We start from the raw sequence: 22,548 nt of genomic DNA on the forward strand, positions 1-22,548 counted from the left end.
AAAGAATTATTAATAAAAGAAACCTGGCACATTTAAGGCTTTCCTTCAAATAATTCTTTAATTCTTTCCTCAAGCATTGTCTATGCTATTCCTGTAAGTTCAGAGCCAATACTCTTTTAAGAGTACTAATCTCTGCCTTCTACCCAGTCGAATACACCGTTTTCTTTTTCTTTCCCAATATCAACATTACCTTATTCTCATAACTACAGGTATTATATATTTTCCTCTCACTGTAAATTTATATACCCTTTAATGAAGTAATTAAAATATTACCCTTTTTTTCATTATATACTCTTTTATGAAGTCATATCTAAACCAACTCTCTAGATTACCTCTTATAGGCTTCAGCCTTGTTTTTATCTTGTCTATAAAAGTCCCTCAAGACTTTGCACTTAAAATCATTACCCTACCCACTGCAGAGATCGTATTTCTCCTTTACCTAATCATTGCCATGCTTGCTTTGTTTATTTGTTTGTTTTTCCCCAATGTCAGGTTCTCACTGAGACAAGCAAATAGCTGATATTTACTGTAGTTTAAAAAGCATGTATAACTTGTATCAATTTAACAATGAGAAGAGATAATCTGCTGACCTATTTCTCTCTTCTGTATTAGGCACTTGCTTTGTCCTTCTGCAGTGTCAGAAAGACAGGGAAGAATGGAGAATGAACAGATTTCAATCACTTGATTTCTAACAAGCATCAACTTCAGGAAAAACTCCTGTCTTGTTCATTTCTAGGAACTAGCAGCTGTCTTCTCCATCTGTACAGGACATTTGATGTAAGCTCCAACAATACATCTTCTATACATTCCTACAATCGGACTGAAAGCTGTTTCTGCTCACCAAGGTATCCTTATAGTTTTAGTGAAAAATGTCATGGGTGCCTGGCTAATCTACAAAGCATACCCTGGAAAAGGAGATGGATCAGACCTTGATCACCATAAGTTACAGATTCCTTGTCATGGTTACTGAACACTTTTGTGGAAGGAAAGAACCTTGGAAAAAGTTCAGACAAGCTTACAAATTCAGTGTAATAATGAAGACAGTTAGTCAACTTCCCTGCTCTCCACAAACCCAATAAAAGCAAGGGAGGAAACCTGGGAAAGTGCATCTCCTTTGAGCAATAAATGTTCTAAACTTGCACACCACTCTGAGTTCTTGACTTTTGTACGAAGACCTGTAATGGTTGTTCAAACATTTAAATGACTCAAACAATTGTAGACATCTCCATTCTATTTTTTTTCCTGTTACTCCTTTTTCATTGTCCCAGCTTTCTTGCCATAATGCTGTGACTGCTTATTTGCTAAAACAAAACTATTTTTGTGTGCATGTGCGTACCAGTGCTCTAAACCAGTACCTCTGGGCTTCACTCAAAAGCATCACAATACATTTAAATCAAGAAAACATGCAAATCTGCATTACAAACTACTTTGGAATAATTTTTAATCTGTTTGCAGTGTTCTTTTTATATTAATTACTTTACCACTGTGATAATACTTTAGGAATTAAGAGAATAGTAGGCACTTCTGAGAGTTACTTCTGTGCTAGTACATTTGGTCTTCATTGAAGAAAGCTTATTTCTCACATCCATTGTCAGTGTTCTTTGTTACTGACACAATTAATGTAACCAGGGAACCCATGCAGGATATTTGTTTTAGGAAAAATCATGGTTTTGAACGTTTAAGAGGAATTGTTGTAATTATGTTAATATCTTAATATCTTAATTTCATATATTTTCTTTTTTGTTTTTTAATTTTTGCTCAGATTTAACATCTGGTTGTTATCTGAACATTTACTGTTTTCTGAAGGAGAGTCAGTTTATATTTTATGGCCAGTGTCTATTTTAAGATAATCATTGGTTTATAAAAAAAAGTCTAAAGGAAGAAAAAAAATATATATAAGCAAATATATATAAGCAGGGGAAACACCCTTCCTACAATAAGTCAGATTTTATAAATGGTTGGTACAATGAAATTATAAATTCTTATCCATAAACATATTTTACATTTCTCAAGACGATGAAGAATAGTAGTTGCAAAAAGCTTATGACAAATTAGTTGTATTTCTTTTATACTCACTATTTCCTTCATAAGAAAAAAGACACACTATACACACTATACACACTATACACACTATATAATCAGGATTTTTGATAATGGATTAAACAATTGTGTGCATACATTCTACGACTATGTACAATGTATTGCTTTCAAGAACCAATAGTATAATATGTATATAGAAAAATACATTTATTTTTAATTCATCTTAAAAAAAAATAGAACAAGACTTTATAATATCAGAATGAACGCCAGTAATTCAACAAGTTACTGTGAAGGAGTGTTAGGTTGCAGAGTGTGTTTAAGCAAACAAACAAACAAACAAACAAGAGAATTTTCTCTAAAAATAAACTGCATATGCTGTTGTTTTAAATTTCATATTTCTAATCTCATTTATTTCACAAAATAACTATGAGCTGATAATAAGGCATCATTCATGTAACTGTAATTATTTTAACTAGCTGTTCATAAACAAAGTTAACTACTTACACTATTTAAGCTATTAATGACATTATTTCTCATAACTAAGTCTTACTAAATTACAGAAAAACAATAGTCTTGTATTTAAATATATATCAGTGCAGGAACATATCCTACCTAACAGAAGAAGTTTATGCTCTGAGACATATCGTTTAACTCTCAGCTAGCCCTCTGTTTAGTCAGAAGTTGTACTCAATGATCCTTGTGGGTCCCTTCCACCTAGGACCACCATTCCACCCTTCTATGACTTCTATGATAAAATCAGAAAATACAACTGATGTGAAGAGATATTTAAAATACAGCTAAACAGCAAAGATTAAGGTTCACCCTAAAAAATGAGTTAGAAACACTGTTATGTTTGAAGCCTCTACATTTACTTGTGAAAGACCATAGCAATGGTAACGAAGCTAAATACAAATTTTGCCAATAATCTGACTTTGTTTTAGCATTTTCTTTTATTTCTGTTATTCAGAAGTAAAACTAGAGTAATCTATATGCTTTACTGTATTTCAGACCTTCCTTCTTCCTCTAAAATGATAGATTGTACAGGAATAATAGATATAGTTAAAGATTCTCAGGCAGATTTTTTTTTTTATTATTATTATTATTATTATTTATTCCCATAGTTGTGGTTATTCCCAGTTTGAACCCAGCAGTCAGATTTTAATTTTAACCTTCAAAGATCAATAACATTGAATGAACTGCAGACAGTATTTTTATGGCTAATAATTACCTAATACATTTGTCTTAAGTTTGTTAAAAGATGGACAAGTTATTTCAGGAAAATTAACAGACATCTGTAATGTCATTTATAATACATTACTTTAACTTCTGTTGCTACTTATTTTTGTCTGGATTTTAAGCTTGGTTTCTAGCCACTCTCATGTGTCTGAACAGGACTTGTTTACCTGTATGTGTTCTTCACTAATTATCTCAGCTGACCAAACTAATTAATGTCTGTAAACATCTAAACACATAAGCTGTTACAAATACTCAACTACAGAAAAGTAAATAGAATACTATAGCCATCATTATTAAGGACAAATGGAAGACAAAGATGTTTCTCTCTATGCCTAAAGTGAGAATTTCTTTTACAATTGCAAAAGCAACCTTACTCTACAAAGTGATTTTTAAAGCAACAAAGTCACTACTAAGAGCATATTTAATTTGAAAAGACATCTGAATTACTAGATATACTGTACAAAGTGATAAAGACAATTTCTAAGCACTATTTAACTGACATAGTAATGCAAAACTCTGGTTGAATAAACCATAAAAAAAATTTCATCTTTTGCAATTGAACCCATTGTAGCACCTTAATAAATCCCAATCCAGCCTTCTTCTTGGGCCCCATCGACCTGAGGTATTATGTCTGGGCTATTATTGGAGATCCTATAATAAAAGTTTCCAGGAAGGGAGGAAAAAGATTAAAATGGTAAGAAAATACCAGTTTGACAGGAATTACAGTATTTCAACTATTTTGCAACACTAAAGGAGGTAAAGTTCGACAGAAACTAGTACATACTGACTGCAATACCACTTATGTATACGTGTATATACTTATGTAAATAATTTCTGGAAGCTTGTGTTTATTATATACATTAACGCTTTGTGTGACTCATCTAGTTATAGTTACTTTCAGTATAAAGTAAACAACAAGCAACTGTGTGATGTCACAACCACGTATTTTGTATATTCCACTTCCTTAAAAGTACAGAACATACAAGTTGCAGCACAACGGTAAAGTGCTGTACCTGAAACAAAACACGTTATTTTCTTTCTTTGAAGCACCATATGAGCCCACATATATTTGTCAGTTAGCTTAGTCCTTGTATTGATAGCTGAAATCTGAAAGCTATTTCTGTTTGTCTTCATTTCTCCAGCTATGGTTGTGCAGGAGTTCCTTGATAATAAGACTCAGTATTCATGTTCTGAATTTCCTTATGGCAGCCAGTTTCCCATAGGAAGAAAAGTAGGGATAAGTAAATAAAAGTGAGAGTGTTGCGAACAGTAGTTAATAAGGATGAAGGTTCTTTCTTTGCTTCTGAAGTAAAAAGAGAGAGCCTTCACTACTATCTTTAGGCTAATTTTACTAAAAAATGTGAACTCTTCTACTCAATGAAACCCCATGCTTCAACTGCAATATATTCATTGTAGAAACTTGTTTGGTCCACAAGCTAGCCTTTTAATATGGCTCATTTATACATATGTACATATAAATGTATATATGTACATACATATATATATTTTTATATATATATATATATACAGCCAGCATTTTAATTTCTACCCTTCCTGTGCAGTAGATACATTTCCCTTCCTTATGGTTGTCACAAGTATCAAAGGCACAGAACTGTGAAGGAAGGAGTTTGTGAACAACAAAATAGTTAGTACAGTATTGTCCCACCCGTTCAAGAAAGTCTGAAATGTTCATGAGAACAGTTCTCCTTTTGCCCATTTGCCCTTTCCTGTCTGCCATTAAATGTACATCTCTTGTCCCTGCTCTCCTACTCAAGTTGTTGCAAGCACCACACTGAACATTGGTTTGTTACTGGGTACATACCTTAACTGAGCTTCTCAATTGAGTCTTAAAAACTAGAATACATCATAACATCATTCTGAAGGTGTTTAAAGCCCTCTTCATGAAAATTATAAAAATATTCCAATCTGTAAGAAAAATCATTTAATTTCATCTCTGCAATCTTCATCATGACCTTGAAAGAATTATAGTTCTTGTTCACTAATCCTTCTCCAAATTTTTTAATATATTTTATGAGTATTAAAGTATGAAGTGGAAGCAGAGTTTAGTATTCTGCTTTCAGTGATGAGAGCAGAAGGCAGTTATTGATGTGAGACTTTTTGCTAGATATTTCTATAGCAATAACTTTGGAAGTACAGATAAAGTACATAATTTTTACCAGATGGCATCAATCCAGCCTTAAGGAAAGAGGAAGGAAAAAAAGGGAAGAAAAAGAAACCATTATACTACTGAGGAATTCAATTTGTTTATTTCCAACTAAAATATTAAATACATGGTTACCACAGGAACATAAAGTATTCAGTTTTAAAGTTGATTCTAAACTAGCATTCCAAACTGGCATTCCAAACTATTTGAAGGTAACCTTTAACTGTAAGCATAAAAAACAAAGGAATATATTCCTTTCATTCTGAGATGAGGATTGTATTTTCTACCAATAATCACCTTGATCATAAAATTGAAAGGCTCTGTCAAACAAATCTATATCTGAAACATTAATATATAACAAAAAACATAGACTTCTGTGTACCAATGTTCAACAAACACCTGCGTATTCTAGTGGATCTCCTCAAGCTGAGAAGCTTTGTAACTTTTCATAATATTCAAGATCACGAGCTAATTATTATTATTTTTTTAATCCAAACTCACTCTACACATATGAGCACTGACAGCTGGAAATTATGTATGTGCCACAAAAGCAGTATGTATCTTAAAGAAGATTAGAAAAAGCCCTTACATACCCCCAGACTGAAAAGAAGTGTATTTACAAAAAGCATGAATACAAGTTGACATGATAAAAAAAATGTTAAAGAATGACTGATTATTATAATGAATCATTTATCTGTAATTGCTAGAAAGCCCTACATGAGATATTAAGGTTTTCTTTGTCTAAACAGAGAGTATTAATTATGGTATGTCAAATTGCATGATGGAATAACTGAATCATAAAATATCCTGAGTTGGAAGGGAGCCACAAAGATCAAGTCCAACTCCTGGGTCCCCAAAGGACCACTCAGAAATCAGACTGTATGTCTGAGAACATTGTCCAAGCAGTTCTTGAGCTCAGGCAGGCTCAGTGCCATGACCACTTTCCCAGGGAGCCTGTTCCAGTGCCCAGCTGCCCTCTCAGCGAAGAATCTTTTCCTAACATCCAGCCTGCACATGACGCAGCTTTATGCTGCTCCTTCGGGTCCTGTCTCTGTCATCAGAGAGAAGCGATCAGCGCCTGCCCCTCCGCTCCCTTCATGAGGAAGCTGTAGGCTGCCATGAGGTCTCCCTTCAGCCTCTCCTCTAGGCTGAACAAACCAAATGACTTCAGCCACTCCTCGTAAGTCTTGCCCTCTAGACCTTTCTCCATCTTTGTAGCCCTCCTTTGGATGTTCTCTAGTAGTTTTCTCCTTTTTGTATTGTGGTGCCCCAAACAGCACACAGTACTTAAGATGAGGCAGAACCAGTGCAGGGCAGTGCGGGACAATCGCTTCCCTTGACTGCCTAGCAATGCCGTGCTTGATGCACCCCAGGATGGAGTTGGCCTTCCTGGCTGCTAAGGCACACTGTTGACTTATATTCAACTTGCTATTGACCAAAAACCCCAGGTCCCTTTCTGCAGGGCTGCTTTCCAGCTTCTGGTCCCCCAGTCTGTACATATTGTCAGGGTTGCCCTGCCCCAGTTGCAGAATCTGCCACTTGCTCTGGTTAAACTTTGCACTGCTGGTGATTGCCCGGCTCTCTAATTTATCAAGATCCCTCTGTAAGGTTTCTCTATCCTTTACAGAGTCAATAGTCCTCCCAATTTAGTGTCATCTGCATTAAAACGGCTAAATACTAAAACATCCTAAACACTTTCTCATACTATATTCAAGTCATTTATGAAAATGTTGAAGAGAACTGGCCCTAATACAGAGCCCTGAGGAACCCTACTAGTGACTGGCCACCAGACTGATGTAACCCCATTTACTATAAACCTTTGAGTCCAACCCGTCAACAATTGTTCACCCATTGTACTTTTATTTTATTTTTTTTTAATCTAGCTGGACATTTTGTCTAGAAGGATACTGTGAAAACCAATATCAAAAGCTTTACTGAAATCCAAAAACATTACATCAGTTGGCTTCCCTTGGTCAGCTGAATGGGTGACCTAGTCAGAAGAGGAAATTACGTTTGTTAAGCAGGACCTTCTCCTCATGAACCTGTGTTCTCTATGATAAAACCACATTGTCCTTCAGGTTTTTTTCAATAACTCCCAGAATAATTTTCTCCATAATTTTACCAGGCATTGAAGTGAGACTGACAGGCCTGTAATTACCAATAGAGTGTTGCCATTTTCATGGCTACTGTTACACACTCATCTCAAAACATATTAATCTAAACATATATAAATGTTCTCTTTAAAGTAAGTAGCATAATGTGCAATATTTTGTGATTTTCTTATAAAGAAAGCCATCACCATCAGAAGAAAAAACATGAAGAATAAACATGCTGAAAATGCTATTGAATTAATGATCCAAAATGTCTCACAAGTTATATAAAGGGCTCAAAGAACAAATGTTTAAAAAAAAACCACACATCTAGTAAAAAAAAAATCCTTCACCACACACAACCCTGACAGCATTCCTTTCCTGCATCCCTTCAAATATAAAACTAGCAGACACTAAATTTCACAGGACTCTTCAGGTTCTGGTAAGATATTTTCTTATTTTCCTTGCAACATCAGAGTAGTTTCATCACTCACTTCTTGTCTAGCCCCTCAGCTGCCTTACTCTTTCTCTTGTGTGTAACAACATCATTTTTACAGATATGTGTAGAGAAAAGAACACTGCTTCATCTGTACGCCTACGAACAAAAAGCAAATGTTTCAAACCTTTGAACAATTAGCAGTGACTCTTCTCTGTACCTCTTAGGTACAAATTCTAATTTGCATAATTTCACATCAAGTGAAAGTCTAGCATAAATCTGTGAGACAAAAAACAAATTGCCTAGATGATCTTTTTGAATGCAAAGAGCTGGAAACAATACCTTACAGCAAAGCATTTTAAAAATTCAAAAAGTAGCTCAACACTTGTTTAGAAAGCAGGAATATGAATCTAGCCCCAGTTATGGTGATAAGACTTGATGCATCGGAAGGTTAAATACCTTTGGAAGATATCTGACATGCAGCTTACATTATCAGGTTAAACAAGCTGTGATTATAGACGATATACTCCCATAAAAATTCTGAAACTTCACCATAATGATACTCCATTTTTCTTGATGTAAGTACTTTATATCAAATGACAACTTTTTACAGGACAAAATGTACAAAAATCATTTAAAAAGAAACCCAAATGTGAAAAAGGAACTTTTAACTCTAAAAGAGTGATTGTTGGAGTTAAACCAGAATCAGACCCAAGAACACAGGACCCAACATCCAGTCCCACCCACCTTATAGATTTTTGATGCTGCTATATATAAGCTAAATTTAAAAAATATATATATTCAAGACATTCAGCAGCAATTTCTAATTAAGCACAAAACAAAACAAAACTTCAGGGAAGGGAATAGCAAGAGGAGAAGAAAAAGGAACAAACTCAAAAAAATAATTTTCTTTGCACAGAAGTCTCACTATTAAGAGCCATGCTTGATATCTGTGTCATTAAAATGCAGTATATTAAAATCCAGTACCTTATCACACATGCATAGAGTCCGCTGTCTTGTACCACTGTTGGTCGGAACCAAATGGAGTCTTCTTCTTTGCTCATTCTAGTTCCATCAAAAGCTATTGGTTCCTCAAAATCTCCTGGTCCAGAGCTTTTGTACCACATCAAACTTAGTCCAGCACTTTGTGCTAGGGAGTAATTAGCTCTAATATATCCATAAAAAAGTGCACATTTTATACGAACAGGTTCTCCCACTAGAACTTGATATTTCTTGTAATCCACAGACCAGTCAGTGCATCCATCAACTAAAAGAGAGGAGAAAATTAAAAGAGATTACCAAACACATCAGTTTATATTGTAAGCTTTACTGTAGGAGAGTACTGCCTTTGAGACAAAGTCCATTGCGTGATTAGCAGTAATCTTCTGATCCCTGAAAAATTAACTGTATTTTCACACCATTTATTTCTCGTACTTTTCTATGCAGAACAAAGTTAACAAGAGAATTTGCATTAAATGCTGATAATTTCTGAGATAACTGAGCAATTGTTCTTTTTGTTTTGTGGAACTCTACCATGAGCAGTTATAAAGTACTGGAATTAAACTGATGCAACACGGAAACCATGTGGTACACAGGGTGTCATAATCAGTGAATTGCATTAGTCAAATAACTTCAGGATAACAATGTAAATTAAATAAGCATTACTCAAGAGATGTTAGGACAAGGAACTGTGGACTGAATCAAAAACTATGAAAGTCAGAGTTGGATTTGAAGGAGTAGAAGCTGTCTTAAAAATAGGAACAAGAGAAAATGTGGAAAAAGAGCGTGCCAGGTTCTTAATTCAAATTCCTGATTTTCTAGAAGTTCACTGCAGATTTCTTAAAATTAGACATGTTTTTATTTTTTTTTCCTGTCCCAATGAGCAATAATTTTATAATAATTTTCATATTCTTCACCTGTTGAATAATGTCAGACAATATCAATAGTGTTCCAAAACAACTGTTCCTCAGAAGGCAATATCAGAATCCTTTCACTTTCGGAAGAACCCCCCCCCCCAAAAAAAAACCAACAGCCCCACAAGATTTTTAATAAAGAATACCAAACCAACAAAAGGAGAATATAAACTTAATTCCTACAATGCTTTCCTTAACAATAGTTTATGGTTTTCATTTGGTTGGTTGGTTGGTTACTTGGTTTTGGTTTCTTTCTTTGTCTTTTAAGGTGTTAAGAGAGGAAGGAGTGCTCCTGCCTGGCTGCAGGGGCCTGACTGGTGCATACGGACTCTACCCAGGCTAGGGGATGTGGCAGCTGTTTCCCATTTGCACGTCCAACCTGTACCAAAGGTAAGGACATAGCCTAGCGACGCACAGACACAGAGACGCACAGACACACTGACACAACTCATCACACAGGCTGCCCCAACCAAGGCCTGCTTCCTGCAGAACTTACACACAGGACTCAGCTGGCTGAGACCCCTTTCTCCTCTCCAGCTGGTAGAGATCAAAGTTCACTAGCGAAGGCACATACACAGGGCACGCTCTAGGTTCACAAGCACACACACATTCAGAGATTCATATAGTACTGGCACAGCCACCTAGCACCCCTCTTCGGATCCTGAGCCCCATACCCACTTTAAGGTTGCCTACTCACTGGCTGCTCCAGCTTGAAGTTTGCTGCACAAACACAGCACTTGCACCCTCGTGCACGCCACATTCACAGGACCCCCTGAGCATACCAGCATGGACTCCCTGCCCACCTGATACTCCAGCCCAGACCCAAGGCCCTCACTACTCCCCATCTGGTCCAGCTTAAAGTTTGCTAGTGAATACCTTCTCCCCCCCCCCAGCAGATTGGCAAGATACAGGCATGTGCCCCCTCCAGCAGTGGCACCAGGCACACAGGCTGTGACCCGCAGCCCAGTTGTCCAGTTGACAACATGGAGCCCACAGTTGCCTCACCCATTCCAGTCCCCACAAGAACCTGGTTTGGGAAAAGACATTGTTCCCACCCCATGGCTGGGAGCAGAAGACTCCAGTTGCTCTAGCAGCTGATGCTGGGACCCCCCTCTCCCCAGTAGCTGGCATCACAGGCCAGGGGCGTCCAAATCCCTGGTGTCTAACTCTAGTACCTGGCAGCAATTCCACTTACATACAGAGAGGCCTCAACAGCAGCTGGCACTTAATCCTTGCAACACTCATGCACATGGGAGAGAGACTGTGAATACGCAGAGAGAGTTAAGAAAACATTTAATGAGAGAAATAAGATAGGACAGACTGGTGATCAGGCACAAGGCTTTGCCGTACAATTGCACTTACTGGCCCCAATTTAAACATTGGTCTTTTTCTAGCCATCCTTGCTCTTTGTTCTTCCTGCTCCTACTTCCCCTTGCACACTACCAATGGATTTGAAGAGCTCTGCAGTTTCTACACCTTTCCAGTCTGGACACTGGAGTTGACAATCTTAACAGATGCAAGGTTCATCCTTCCTGGAGGTAGTGCCTGTAGCATTTTAGTCCACCAATTAGTGTGACTAGGAGGTTTGTTTCTTGTGATTGTCTCCCCATTTAGAAATCCTGTCAGTCCAGCTGCAATAAACATTCGTACATTCTCACATGCCCTTATCAATTACTCCGACTGACCAGACTTGGTTTCCATCACTTCCTCCTTTTCTTATTATCCCTTGTTGCATTGGAAAAACGTCCTTGCCAAATACTGTTAAAGGAGCAGACACTCTCGTTCCATATACCCTTACAGAAAGAATTTCAACAATGAAAATTCACAATTAGGTTCATTCATTTAAAACTTTGTTGTTCAGCATTGCCTAGCGAACCAGGCCCTCACGCCAGACACTATACAGCAATCAGTACATCCAAAGGTCAATTTATTTCACCTTAAAATGCATTCCTATGACTCATATAAATATTTGGCCTTTGCATTTGCCACTTCTGAGCGTTAAGAGCTTGGAGAGCTAACGTAGACAGTCAGCTTCTGTACATTCACTTTCAGTTTATCTCACCATAAACTTATTTGCATACTGACTTTTATGGAGAACTCAAGCCACTCTGCAAGATAATCTAGTACTAGTATTTTAAAAATAGAATATATTTCCATCTCTTATTTGGCGAATAGCATGCCAGTTAGTATTTTTTCAGATTTGCATTTGCATAACACCAAAATACTCATTATACATAGCAAGACAAGATAGATGAAAACATATCCACACATCACTCTATACGCAATAACCTCAGTTGATACAGTACTGAAAGATGGAGGAAAAAATATAATTAAAATAAAAAAAACAGGTCAGTCTGTTCAGTGAACAGAATTCTCATAGTGAAATATATATCTTTGGACTCCTCCTATATTTACTTTTAAGGACAGGAAAGGACAACGTTACATCCCTTTTTTCATATTCCTACTCAACAGTCCCTAAAAATTAGTAGACTTGACAAGGCTCTAAAAAGATGGAGATGAATGCTTGCAGAAAGTGAAGTGAATGGAGACAAAACTGCAGTACTGCCTTCCCATAGGACTTAAGAAACTGACTTCCATTTATTTTCGAATTCATTTACATCTTTGATCATTTCATACATTACCTTTCTAAAACAGCATTCTCTCTCTGATCTGATTCTATTTCTCACTGCTTCTAAATCCCAATGCCAAAAATGAATTAAAATACACCTCTAAGCAGCATTAATTCAATTATGTAAGTTACCAGCTAATAGCTTCTTCATCATACTTGATTATCAAATTGTAATCTTGCCTTTCACTGTGTAATTAAGCCAGTACACTTTCATTTATAATATTAGTGGTTTTTTTTTTTGTTTGTTTGTTTGTTTTCCCTCTCAGGATATTTAGCTCTAGTGGCTCTCTATTCCTTGAACTTGATGAATCCATGAATCCTACAATAATACACCAACTCAGTTTCCAGCCTTTCTATTTAATGAAGAATAAACTAAGCAGAGCAGATTTTCAACTATTTTCAACTTTTTTCAGCACGCTATTCCTGTACATCACATGAAGTCCATTTTATTAGGCTCAGGCAAAGAGCCTAAAAGGCATTCTATAGTCATGAACAAACAGACAAAATATCCAAAGTTTTGCATGAACTAACATTTTCAAAGTTTTATTATTGAGTTTTAAGGAGAATGTTAAAAATAAATTGAATATGTAGGAATTGCACTTATATTAATTCTCTGTGACATATTTATATGATATATATATTTGGATGATATTTCTGTGGAAAGAAAATATAAATCAAAATCTCCTATATGTATAGAATTGTCTAATTTTTCACCTTAATATTTCATATCACAAAGTAAAACCAACATTAGATTTTAATGTAACTATCTACCAAACTACTTACTAGTTTCTTGGCAATAACCACATCAGTATGTCTCACCAGATGGATTAAGAGATCAACAATTTAAGCAAATATGAATACTAGTGTGCTCATAATATTATGGATTTGTATTTTATGTATATATATAATTTTTTTTTTTAGCTTGAGCTTTAGTAAAAGTTCTAATTTTGTTTGCTTGCTTGCTTGTTTTGTAAAATTTAAATATCCATGACGTCATTTTTAGATATACAAAAACGGACAAGTAGCAGGTCATGATGTGACATTGGGCTTATGTGGCAAAGTTTTGGTAGCAGGGGCAGGGGCTACAGGGGTGGCCTCTGTAATAAGCCAGGAGCTTCCCCACTTCAGACAGAACCATTTCCATCCACCTTCAGAAGCAGCACCTGCTGCTGGCCAAAGCTTAAGCCCTTCAGTAATGCTGGCAGTGCCTCTGTGAGAACATACTTTTAAAAGGGTGAAAAACACTGCACAACATCTGTGAGAGAGAAAATTTGAGAGGATCAGCCATGCAGCCCCGCAGGTCAGTGCAGCAGGAGGGCAGGAGTTGCTCCATGCATGCAGCAGCAGTTCCCCTGCGGCCTGTGCAGGGAGAGGCCCCTGGTGGAGCAGGCTGTCCCCCTGCAGCCCATGGGTCCCACACGGAGCAGATCTCCACGCTGCAGCCCGTGGAGGAGCCCACGTGGAGCAGGTGGATGTGGCCTGGAGGAGGCTGCGGCCCACGGAGAGCCCCCGCAGCAGCAGGCCCCGGGCTGGAGCTGCAGCCTGTGGAGAGAAGCCCATGCAGGAACAGTTTTTGAAGAACCATAGTCCACAAGAAGGAACTAAGCTGGACTTGTTCTTGAAAAACTGCAGCCCAATTGCAGCAGGCCATGAAGTATCCATGGGAGGGACCCCACACTGGAGCAAGGGAAGAGAATGAGGAAGGAGGGGCAGAAATGAAAAGTTATGAACCCCTATTACCTACCTTCTCTATGCCACTTTGGGAGGGGTAGGATGAGGAGGAAGTGGAAGAGTTGGGAAAAAAAGAATGCAGTTGAGCCTTAGAAGAAGGGATAGGTGTTTTTGATTTAGTCTTTTTTTTTTTTTTCCTTACTATCCTACTCTATTTTTTAATTGGCAATAAATTAAATTAATCTTTCTCTAGTTGAGTCTGTTTTGTCCATGACAACAATTGGTGAGTGATCTCCTTGCCTTTGTCTCAACCAATGCATTGTTTTCATACTATTTTCTAACCCTGTCTTGTTAAGGAGAAATGAGGGAGCAGTATAGTAGGCACCTGGCAGTCAGCCAAGGTTAACCCACCAGAGACAACTACAGAAGAGAAACCCATGGTGTAAAACATTAAAAAATACATCTGAGATTTTTAATTATCCAAGATAAAATGAGGCAATCCATGTCCTCTTCAGAGAAATTACTTTGATCACATTCAGAGATCTTAACAAAATATTTGTCCTCTTTTCAGCATGGTCTTTCAAATGGAGTGAACATGACAACATTTCGCTTCATACTTAATAAATATCATACCTGTTAAACTTGGCTGACACTGATATTCAAATCACAACTGTATTAATCTTATCACAGCTGGAAGCTTTAATACCTTAAAAATCTTAGAGGAAATACCTCACACTGCTTCTCAGCCAACGTACCTTCATCTGTTCTCCTAGGTGTTAATGCAATTTTGAGAGCTATAAGAGAAGTTCATCATTCTCATCATAGGACACAGACACCATTCTGTGATAATGGTGATATTTTAGGAGGTAAATGTCTATCTGTGCTTGAAATGCTCTATTCCATTGTAACAGAGGAGTATGAGGAGAGTCTTAAAAACACATAGACAGAAAAATAGACTAGTCATATTCCTCAAAATGAGATTACTGTGAATACTCCAACAGATGATAGCATGCATGCACTGTAACTGGCACTTCCTACATACACTCTACATGTGGTGCATAGAGTAAACGTGCATTTTTCAGTCTAGGAAAACTTGGACGTATGAGAAACCTAATTGAAATCCTGATTTCCAACTCCTTGAAGCATGCAATTTTCAAAGACCTAAAGACTTATTGTATTCAAGATGCCTTTTACGTTCAGAGAAATCTTTAGATTTTTCTATTGACATTGGTACCTTAAAAATGTTATATATGTATGCAGTTAGGTGTTCAACACCTGTGTTACTACCTTCATAAGCAGGGACAGAAAAGAGCAAAGGTTTAATGTTTATCCAGGCATGTTAATATTAAATAGATTGAGGGATTTCTATTCAATTTTGTATTCTAATTATAGTCCATTTCTATTTTGACAGGATTTTCTTTCTTTTCTTTACGTGTAGGCAAGTATTTACTGAAGAAAAAAACTAATGCTTCCCTTTTTAGTTATTGGTGCTAGAGGCACACAATCAACATCTACATTTATGCTGGTGAAAAACAACTGTGGAAAAGAAATTCCCTCAAGACTTATCAGATGTTTTTATTTCTATTGTCACATCATCAAGCAGTCAATCATATTATTATTATTATTATTATTGTTTTATAAATTGGAAAATTCAAAATTTCAGAACTGCATTTAAATGAATGGTTTCAGTCCCTGATCTCTATTTTAATATGCTGCCAGCTATTGCTGCACATAACAACATAATAGAGAGAGGAGGGTGAATATCATTCACTCAGTTATTTCTTCGAGTGATTTCAAAGTATGAAGTAAACCACACTACACCACTGTCCTAATAATGAGATTGTTTTGATGGATAAACCAGCTTCTCATGGGCTGTAATTTTTTTTATAGGGCCCAGAACGCAAAATAATTTAACATTTCAAAGGGGTTTTCCCTTTCATTTTTCAGGATCATATACATGATTTTCAAGGGAAAATTCAGGGCTAAAAAGGCGAAAATAGAGCTACTGACTCCTGGGTTCACTGCTACAACCTGGCTTCATTCACAAGTTTTGATTCAGCTTACAGGTTTCAGAGTTCGTATAAGTCTTCAAGTTTCCAATACATTGATCGAAATCCACATTCCTGAAATCTAAACAGTTTAGGTCTGATATTAATTGAAAACAATTACCCTAAAATATTCACAACTCCAAGTCAATAACAGTAAATTCTTCCAAAGTTATTGCATTTAATATATGTATATATATATATATTACTTTTTTTTTTTTCCTTTTTTTTTTTCTGTTTATCTGTGTTTGTTGTTCCTTTCTTAACCTGATGACCTATATACAGGGTTGTGCAATGTCACCATGCACTTTATATCTATTTGCCAGTTGCCAGCCACATCAGGGCTTTTGAACACATCAGCCATTTGCAACCAATTGTGACAGGGAAGAAGAGATCTCACAAATTGTGAAAGATGGATACATAAGGGAAAATGCACCTGGTCTTGGACCTAGAGCTTGGAAAATAAGGCATTAGTGGAAGAATAAAATTAGATGACAATAGTTAGGGAGAGAAAATGTGATGGGCAGAGAAAGTGAGCAAAGGTATTGTAGCTGTGCGGCTAAGAATTTTTGTGGGAATTGGAAGTGAGGGGTATAATCTGTCAGGAAAACCAGCTCCTGTTAATAGGCTGTTCATAGAAAAACTTGTCAAAAGTTTATCAAGAGATGCACAAGACTTAAAATGAAATGACTCTATTTATAAAGTTATTCTACAGCAACAATTTTCACAATATTTAACACTCAAAATCACAAAATTAAAACTGTCAGTCTGCTCTGGATTATCTCATTTTACCTACCTGGATTGTTTCTTTTTGCTTAAACTAGCCAGCATTAAAAAGAAAAAAAATAATAATAATTTCAGATGAGCACTAATTATTATAACACACTCATTAGTACTTGTGCCTATTAGCTCTATGTAACATAACACGTGGTATTCTAGTGCATGTTCTTTTTATGAAGAAATGCAAAAATATCTATTTTTGGTTTGTGTATCCTTTCATTTGCTATAAAATGAATTCCGACAAGAATGAAGAAACAGAGTTAAAAATGTAACATGCATGGGAAGATGAGAAAGAAAATGAGTTCACTTCTATTCTTAGACCACTTAGATTTTGTACTTTCAAAAAAGTACCAGTATAAAATTGGAAACATGAAAAAATACAGATTTATCATTGGTAGTAATGTTTTCAAATGAATTCATCAAGTGTATTTTATACATTATTACATTTCCTTTTTTAACTAAAGCTGCTATTACAGCTCTGCATGCTACTATGCAGCCCTTATGTCTGAGACGGTACTTCCCTTCTGAAATCACATTTTACATTCTCTGTAAAACTCTGTCAAATATTACCTTGTAGGCTTCTAGACTTGTGTGGTGGCTGTTATGAGAGGATGCCAATAAAGAAAAAGGAAGGTGTTGAAGAACATTTGAGGGAGACAGAAAAGTTATTTTGATTCATATCATTTATTAAATGTTAACTCCTAAAAATTATAATTTTCCCAGCCTAACCTGAGAGAAGCATTAAAAGTGGCAGATTCGTTAGTTGGGAAACCATGGAAAATGCACTCGTCCACAAGAAGAGTAATGGAGAAAGAAACCTATAGTTTGCCTTAAAATAATTTTAAATGCTCTATTTCTTGGCTTCAGAATACTGCATTAAGATGAAACAAAGTACATATACCTAAGTATTGGATTATTTAGGTTTAAGATAAGAGTGAAAATATTTTTATGTCTATCTAGTGGAAATTCCTTATGTCATTCTTTCTTTTACCCACAACAAGGCAATAGTCTTTTCGCCTGAATTAATAGAAATCAATTAATTATCATCATTACACATATATATATATATAAATATAAAGAAGAATATCAAAGCTGTTTAAGAGAGAATAGAATAAATATATTTTGCAACACAGAACTACCTTGAATGAGACCTGCACCCACTCCACCCCCTCGCCCCCCCTTTTTTTTTTTAATCACTTAGCATGATGTTTGTTAGTTGTTGTGGAATATTTCTTTGGCCTGCTACTTGGATTGGCTGACCAGGCTGTGTCCACTCCCAATCTCTTGCCCACTCCTCCCCCAAGTCTTGTCTGCTTGGGGGAGTTGAGTGATAGAAAGAGAGAGCCTTGGTGCTGTGCAAGAATTGCTCAGCAATAGTCAAAATGCTGATATGTTACCAACACTGTTTTGGCCTCAAATCCGAAACACAGCATCATATGGACTGCTAAGAAGAAAATTAACTCCATCCCAAACAGGCCTAGTACACAGGTACCTAATCTTTTGTGTGCTTCTGTATGCTACCTTCTTTCAATAAGTTATCTTCAATGCAGAGAGGATCTAAGAGGATCTATACATTTACAGTTACATCATAAAGATGGGAGCATAATGTAATCAACAGCCACAAAACATAGCAGTTGATTTACTAGTATTACTAGTATAATTTCTGTTGACCTGATATTAAACTGCGTTAATGATCAGTGGCCATCTGAAATGATTTTTTGTGTTTTATTTATACATCTTTATTTGAGGACAGTTCCACAGCCTTTCTTTCTTTTCTGACTACACTGGAATGTCAGCAGTTCTTTTTAAGACATTAAGAATACAAGTCTCTTCCCTCCCTGGTCTCCAAACATTTTATGATTTATTTTGAAAGATAGCTTCTCATTGGTGCAACTGCCTACAATTTGTATTGTTCACTATATGATTTAGATATCTGAATTCTGATATATATTGGTCTTAGATTTCCCTCTGGAATTACAAATGACTGAAACAATAGTAACTTAACCTGAAGAGAAACTACAATGGCGAGTGGTTATGCTAATTTCTGAAAATTAAACAAACACATATTAGGATCGCTTTTAGAAAGATTTCCAAGAAAAGAGAATCCCTGGACCATAGTAATGTATCATGTTGTATAGCAAACGATAAGTTATTTAATCTTTTCCATAAGCACTTCTTACTGTTGAAACTGCTTTTGAAAATTCATTCTGTAGCCCAGTAGCTTCATTTTAGAGATTATGGGGGATACCAAGTTTTTCTTCACATTGAAATTTCTATAACACTGGGACAGCAGCTGCACTTTATACCTTTAAACTTTTTATCCTGTTTTTATCCTAACACTTTATACAGTGTTCTGTTTGGTTGTGGCTTTTGTGGCACCAACGTGTGGCCTGGCAATGAGTACTTCTGTGTTGGAAGCCAGAGGACTTTTCCACAGGGTAGGTCAGACCATCATTGCCCTATCAACAGACTTGGGGAAATAATTATTAAAGGCAAAACAAACAAACAAACAAACGAAAAACAAGTAAAAGAAGCAAAACAAGCAAATTAAAACAAAAAACAAACAAACAAACAAAAAACAATAATAAATGTACCCTTGGTGTAGCTGTCCCTTTGGCAGGGCTCACATTTACTTTAAAACATCGTTGTCATTTTTAAATGTTGTGTTACATAACAGTAAATACTTTACATAGCAGTAGTAAAAAATACACATCTTGGTTGATACTGCTACATTTTGGGTGTACTACTTAATGTGTAAGCATACAAGTATCCAGGACTCAGAAAGAGACACATTTTTCCTCTCTTTTGCATTTCTTTTCAATCCCAAGAATCATTGAAAAGTTTCTGTGTGAACACCTCAATGGCCAAAGGAATTTTTTATATTACTCTGAAGCTTACTATACAGCTCTCAGTACCATAACAATTAGAAAACACATCTTAGCCAAAATAAGAAACGTAATCATTGTCATTTGGGATTTTTTTAATTAACGTAAATCTCTTTTTATAGAAAAAGTACTTTTATTTATTAAATATTAAAAGTGGGGTATAAAAGACTGTAAGAAAAAAAAATGAAAAAGCATAACTGCTCCACACAACTACAATGGGAACTTAATCTGTGTGCAGTGCAGGGACCATTTAGCTTTGAATTGCTATAATAATAATAATAATAATAATAATAATAATAATAATAATAATAATAATAAATAAGAACACATTTGCTTATGAAACAGAAATAAAATTTTAATTAAAGACGTTTTTATGGTGTAAATTATTTTCCGGCAGATGGACTTTCCAAGTCCAAAACATGGTAGCTTAAAGCCAACAGGAAACTCATGAAAGACTTACTTAGTAAGGAACAACAATATTAACTGAACTTTAAAGAGAAAATGTACAGTAAATCTCACTTCGTAGATTACAAAAAGTCATTATAAATCTGTTTGTACACTTTTACTTTCATTTAAGAAGAACTTAGAAGAACTCATATTATTATAGTATCTGGCCTTTTCCTTTTTTATTTATTTTTTTTCCTATATTAAGTCTAGAAGCTAAAGTTTACAAAAGTTATTAGATTTTGTAAATCTTTGCTCCACAGTTTGACATTTCCTCTGTTCCCATATGCCACATGCTTGCCACACTTAAGCCATCTTACCAAAGAGAAAGAGGCCACTAGAGTAATACAGTAGTTCAGTACTTTAATCTCATTAGGTAACGGAAATGAAAATCATTACTATTTGAGTTTGAGAAGAAAACTTTGCTCCTTTCACCAAAGCTTACTTGAAAGCTCAGCATGAAGGTTTGGGCTGAAGTGAATCTAAGGAAATGGAATGGATGTGTTTGAGTTAGGAAGCCAAATCTCATGGGACTCAGATAAAAAGGTTCTTCAGGTATCTTTATGGATCAGGTAAGCATGCTGATGTGCATAGCTGCATTGAATTTCAAAGGCAAATTCACAACATCAGAGCATTTCCATTTCTCTGCTTATGCTATTCCCCAGAATACATCCAAAACAAAATTAAGACTTGTTAGAAAAGGCAAACAAAATACTTTTTAATATTCTAATATATTTTTGCGCCTTGACTTTATAGAAGCAATAGTTTTTTTTTGTTTTGTTTTGTTTTGTTTAAAGTCAAAGGCCGGACAGAAGCACAGAGAGAGAAAAGCAGTTACTCTGTACTTCCCATCAATAAGCGATGTTCAGCCACATCCCGGGAAGCAGGGTCTCAATATGCATAGCAGTTGTTCAGGAGGGCAGGCATTTCCACAATGAGAGCCCACCCCTCTCCTTCCCCTCTCCCACCTTTTATTGCTGAGTGTGACATCGTGTGTTATGGAATATCCCTTTGGTCGGTTTAGGTCAGCTGCCCTGGTGATGTCCCCTCCCCATCACTTGCCCACCCCCAGCTTGCTGGCTCTTGGGGAGGGAGCCCTGATGCAGTGCCAGTATTGTGAAGCAACAGACACAACACTGGTGTGATGCCAATGCTGTTCTAGCTACACGTGCAGAGCACAGCACTGTATGGGCTGCTTCAGGAAAAGTTAACTCCATCCCAGCCGGACCCAGCACGACCATAAATCAAATGCAAATCAAATCGATGCAAATCAAATTACAGGATCTGGACTTTGGACACTTCAATTGCAACTGGATAGTTGAATTCCAAGGTAGAAAAAAAATATAATGCAATTTTATGTTGATCTATTTCAAGAATTCTTTTAACTTACATCTAAATGAAATGCTACAAATTGGGTCAAACTGACTTCAAAATATGTTTCTACTTCTCTTCAGTCTACGGCTGTATAGTGTAGCAAAACCACATTGAAAACATAAACTTTATAAATTACATTGAACATTAGATAAATAAGTCTTACACTGTCTTTATAAGTGTGCATATAAGATAGGCAAAGTGCATATTGAATACTTATTGACATTTCTCAAGTCAGGAAGTGAAGAAGTCAGCCCAATGGCATTTTCCAACTTTAGGCTTTTTCCTGCATGTCTACACAACTTACATTGTACTATATTTATGTGGTATTTATTACATTATGTACATTACATTTATACTATTTGTTGCTAATCATCAAGAGACCAAAGAGAAGCTGTGGTTTTTTGTTTGTTTTTTTGGTTGTTTGGTTGGTTGTTTTTTTCCTTCTTCATATAACAATTATGCTGGGAAAAAGGATAGTATCAGCTAGGAAAACAGTGGTTACTAACTGAAGATGGAAAGAACGTTGAGCAAGAAGTGCAGATATCTCTTGAAATAGTAAAATTCTGAAGGTACAAAATTTATGTGCCAAAACTGAACTCATAAATGAAGCTCTCATTGAGACATACATTTCAAATAAGTGTTGTTTTTTGTTGTTGTTGTTTTTGAGTGTGTGTTTTTGTGTATTTGTCACTATTGTTTATGCTACGCAGTAGAGTTAACTTCATCATCAGGCAGCAACAACTAAATGCCTATATTTTAGTAATTTTATTTGTCCTGAATTTTCAAATTGCTTTCAAGAAGAAAAGTTATAATGAATTTTGAGAATGCTACTATTTTGATT

At 36.0% G+C, this 22,548-nt stretch overlaps 1 protein-coding gene across 5 annotated transcripts in view; it reads right to left on the reverse strand.

Moving 5' to 3' along the window:
* The window catches only part of IL1RAPL1 (interleukin 1 receptor accessory protein like 1), a 777,496-nt gene that overhangs the window by 338,759 nt on the left and 416,189 nt on the right, over window positions 1–22,548 (reverse strand). For all 5 annotated transcript variants that reach the window (XM_083851491.1, XM_083851493.1, XM_083851492.1 and 2 more), the window contains one exon: window positions 8,954–9,233. In XM_083851491.1, coding sequence (XP_083707617.1) covers window positions 8,954–9,233 — 280 coding nt within the window. The remainder of the gene's footprint in view (window positions 1–8,953; window positions 9,234–22,548) is intronic.

Source organism: Anser anser, assembly GCF_964211835.1.
Source record: "Anser anser genome assembly, chromosome: 1".
NCBI lineage: Eukaryota > Metazoa > Chordata > Aves > Anseriformes > Anatidae > Anser > Anser anser.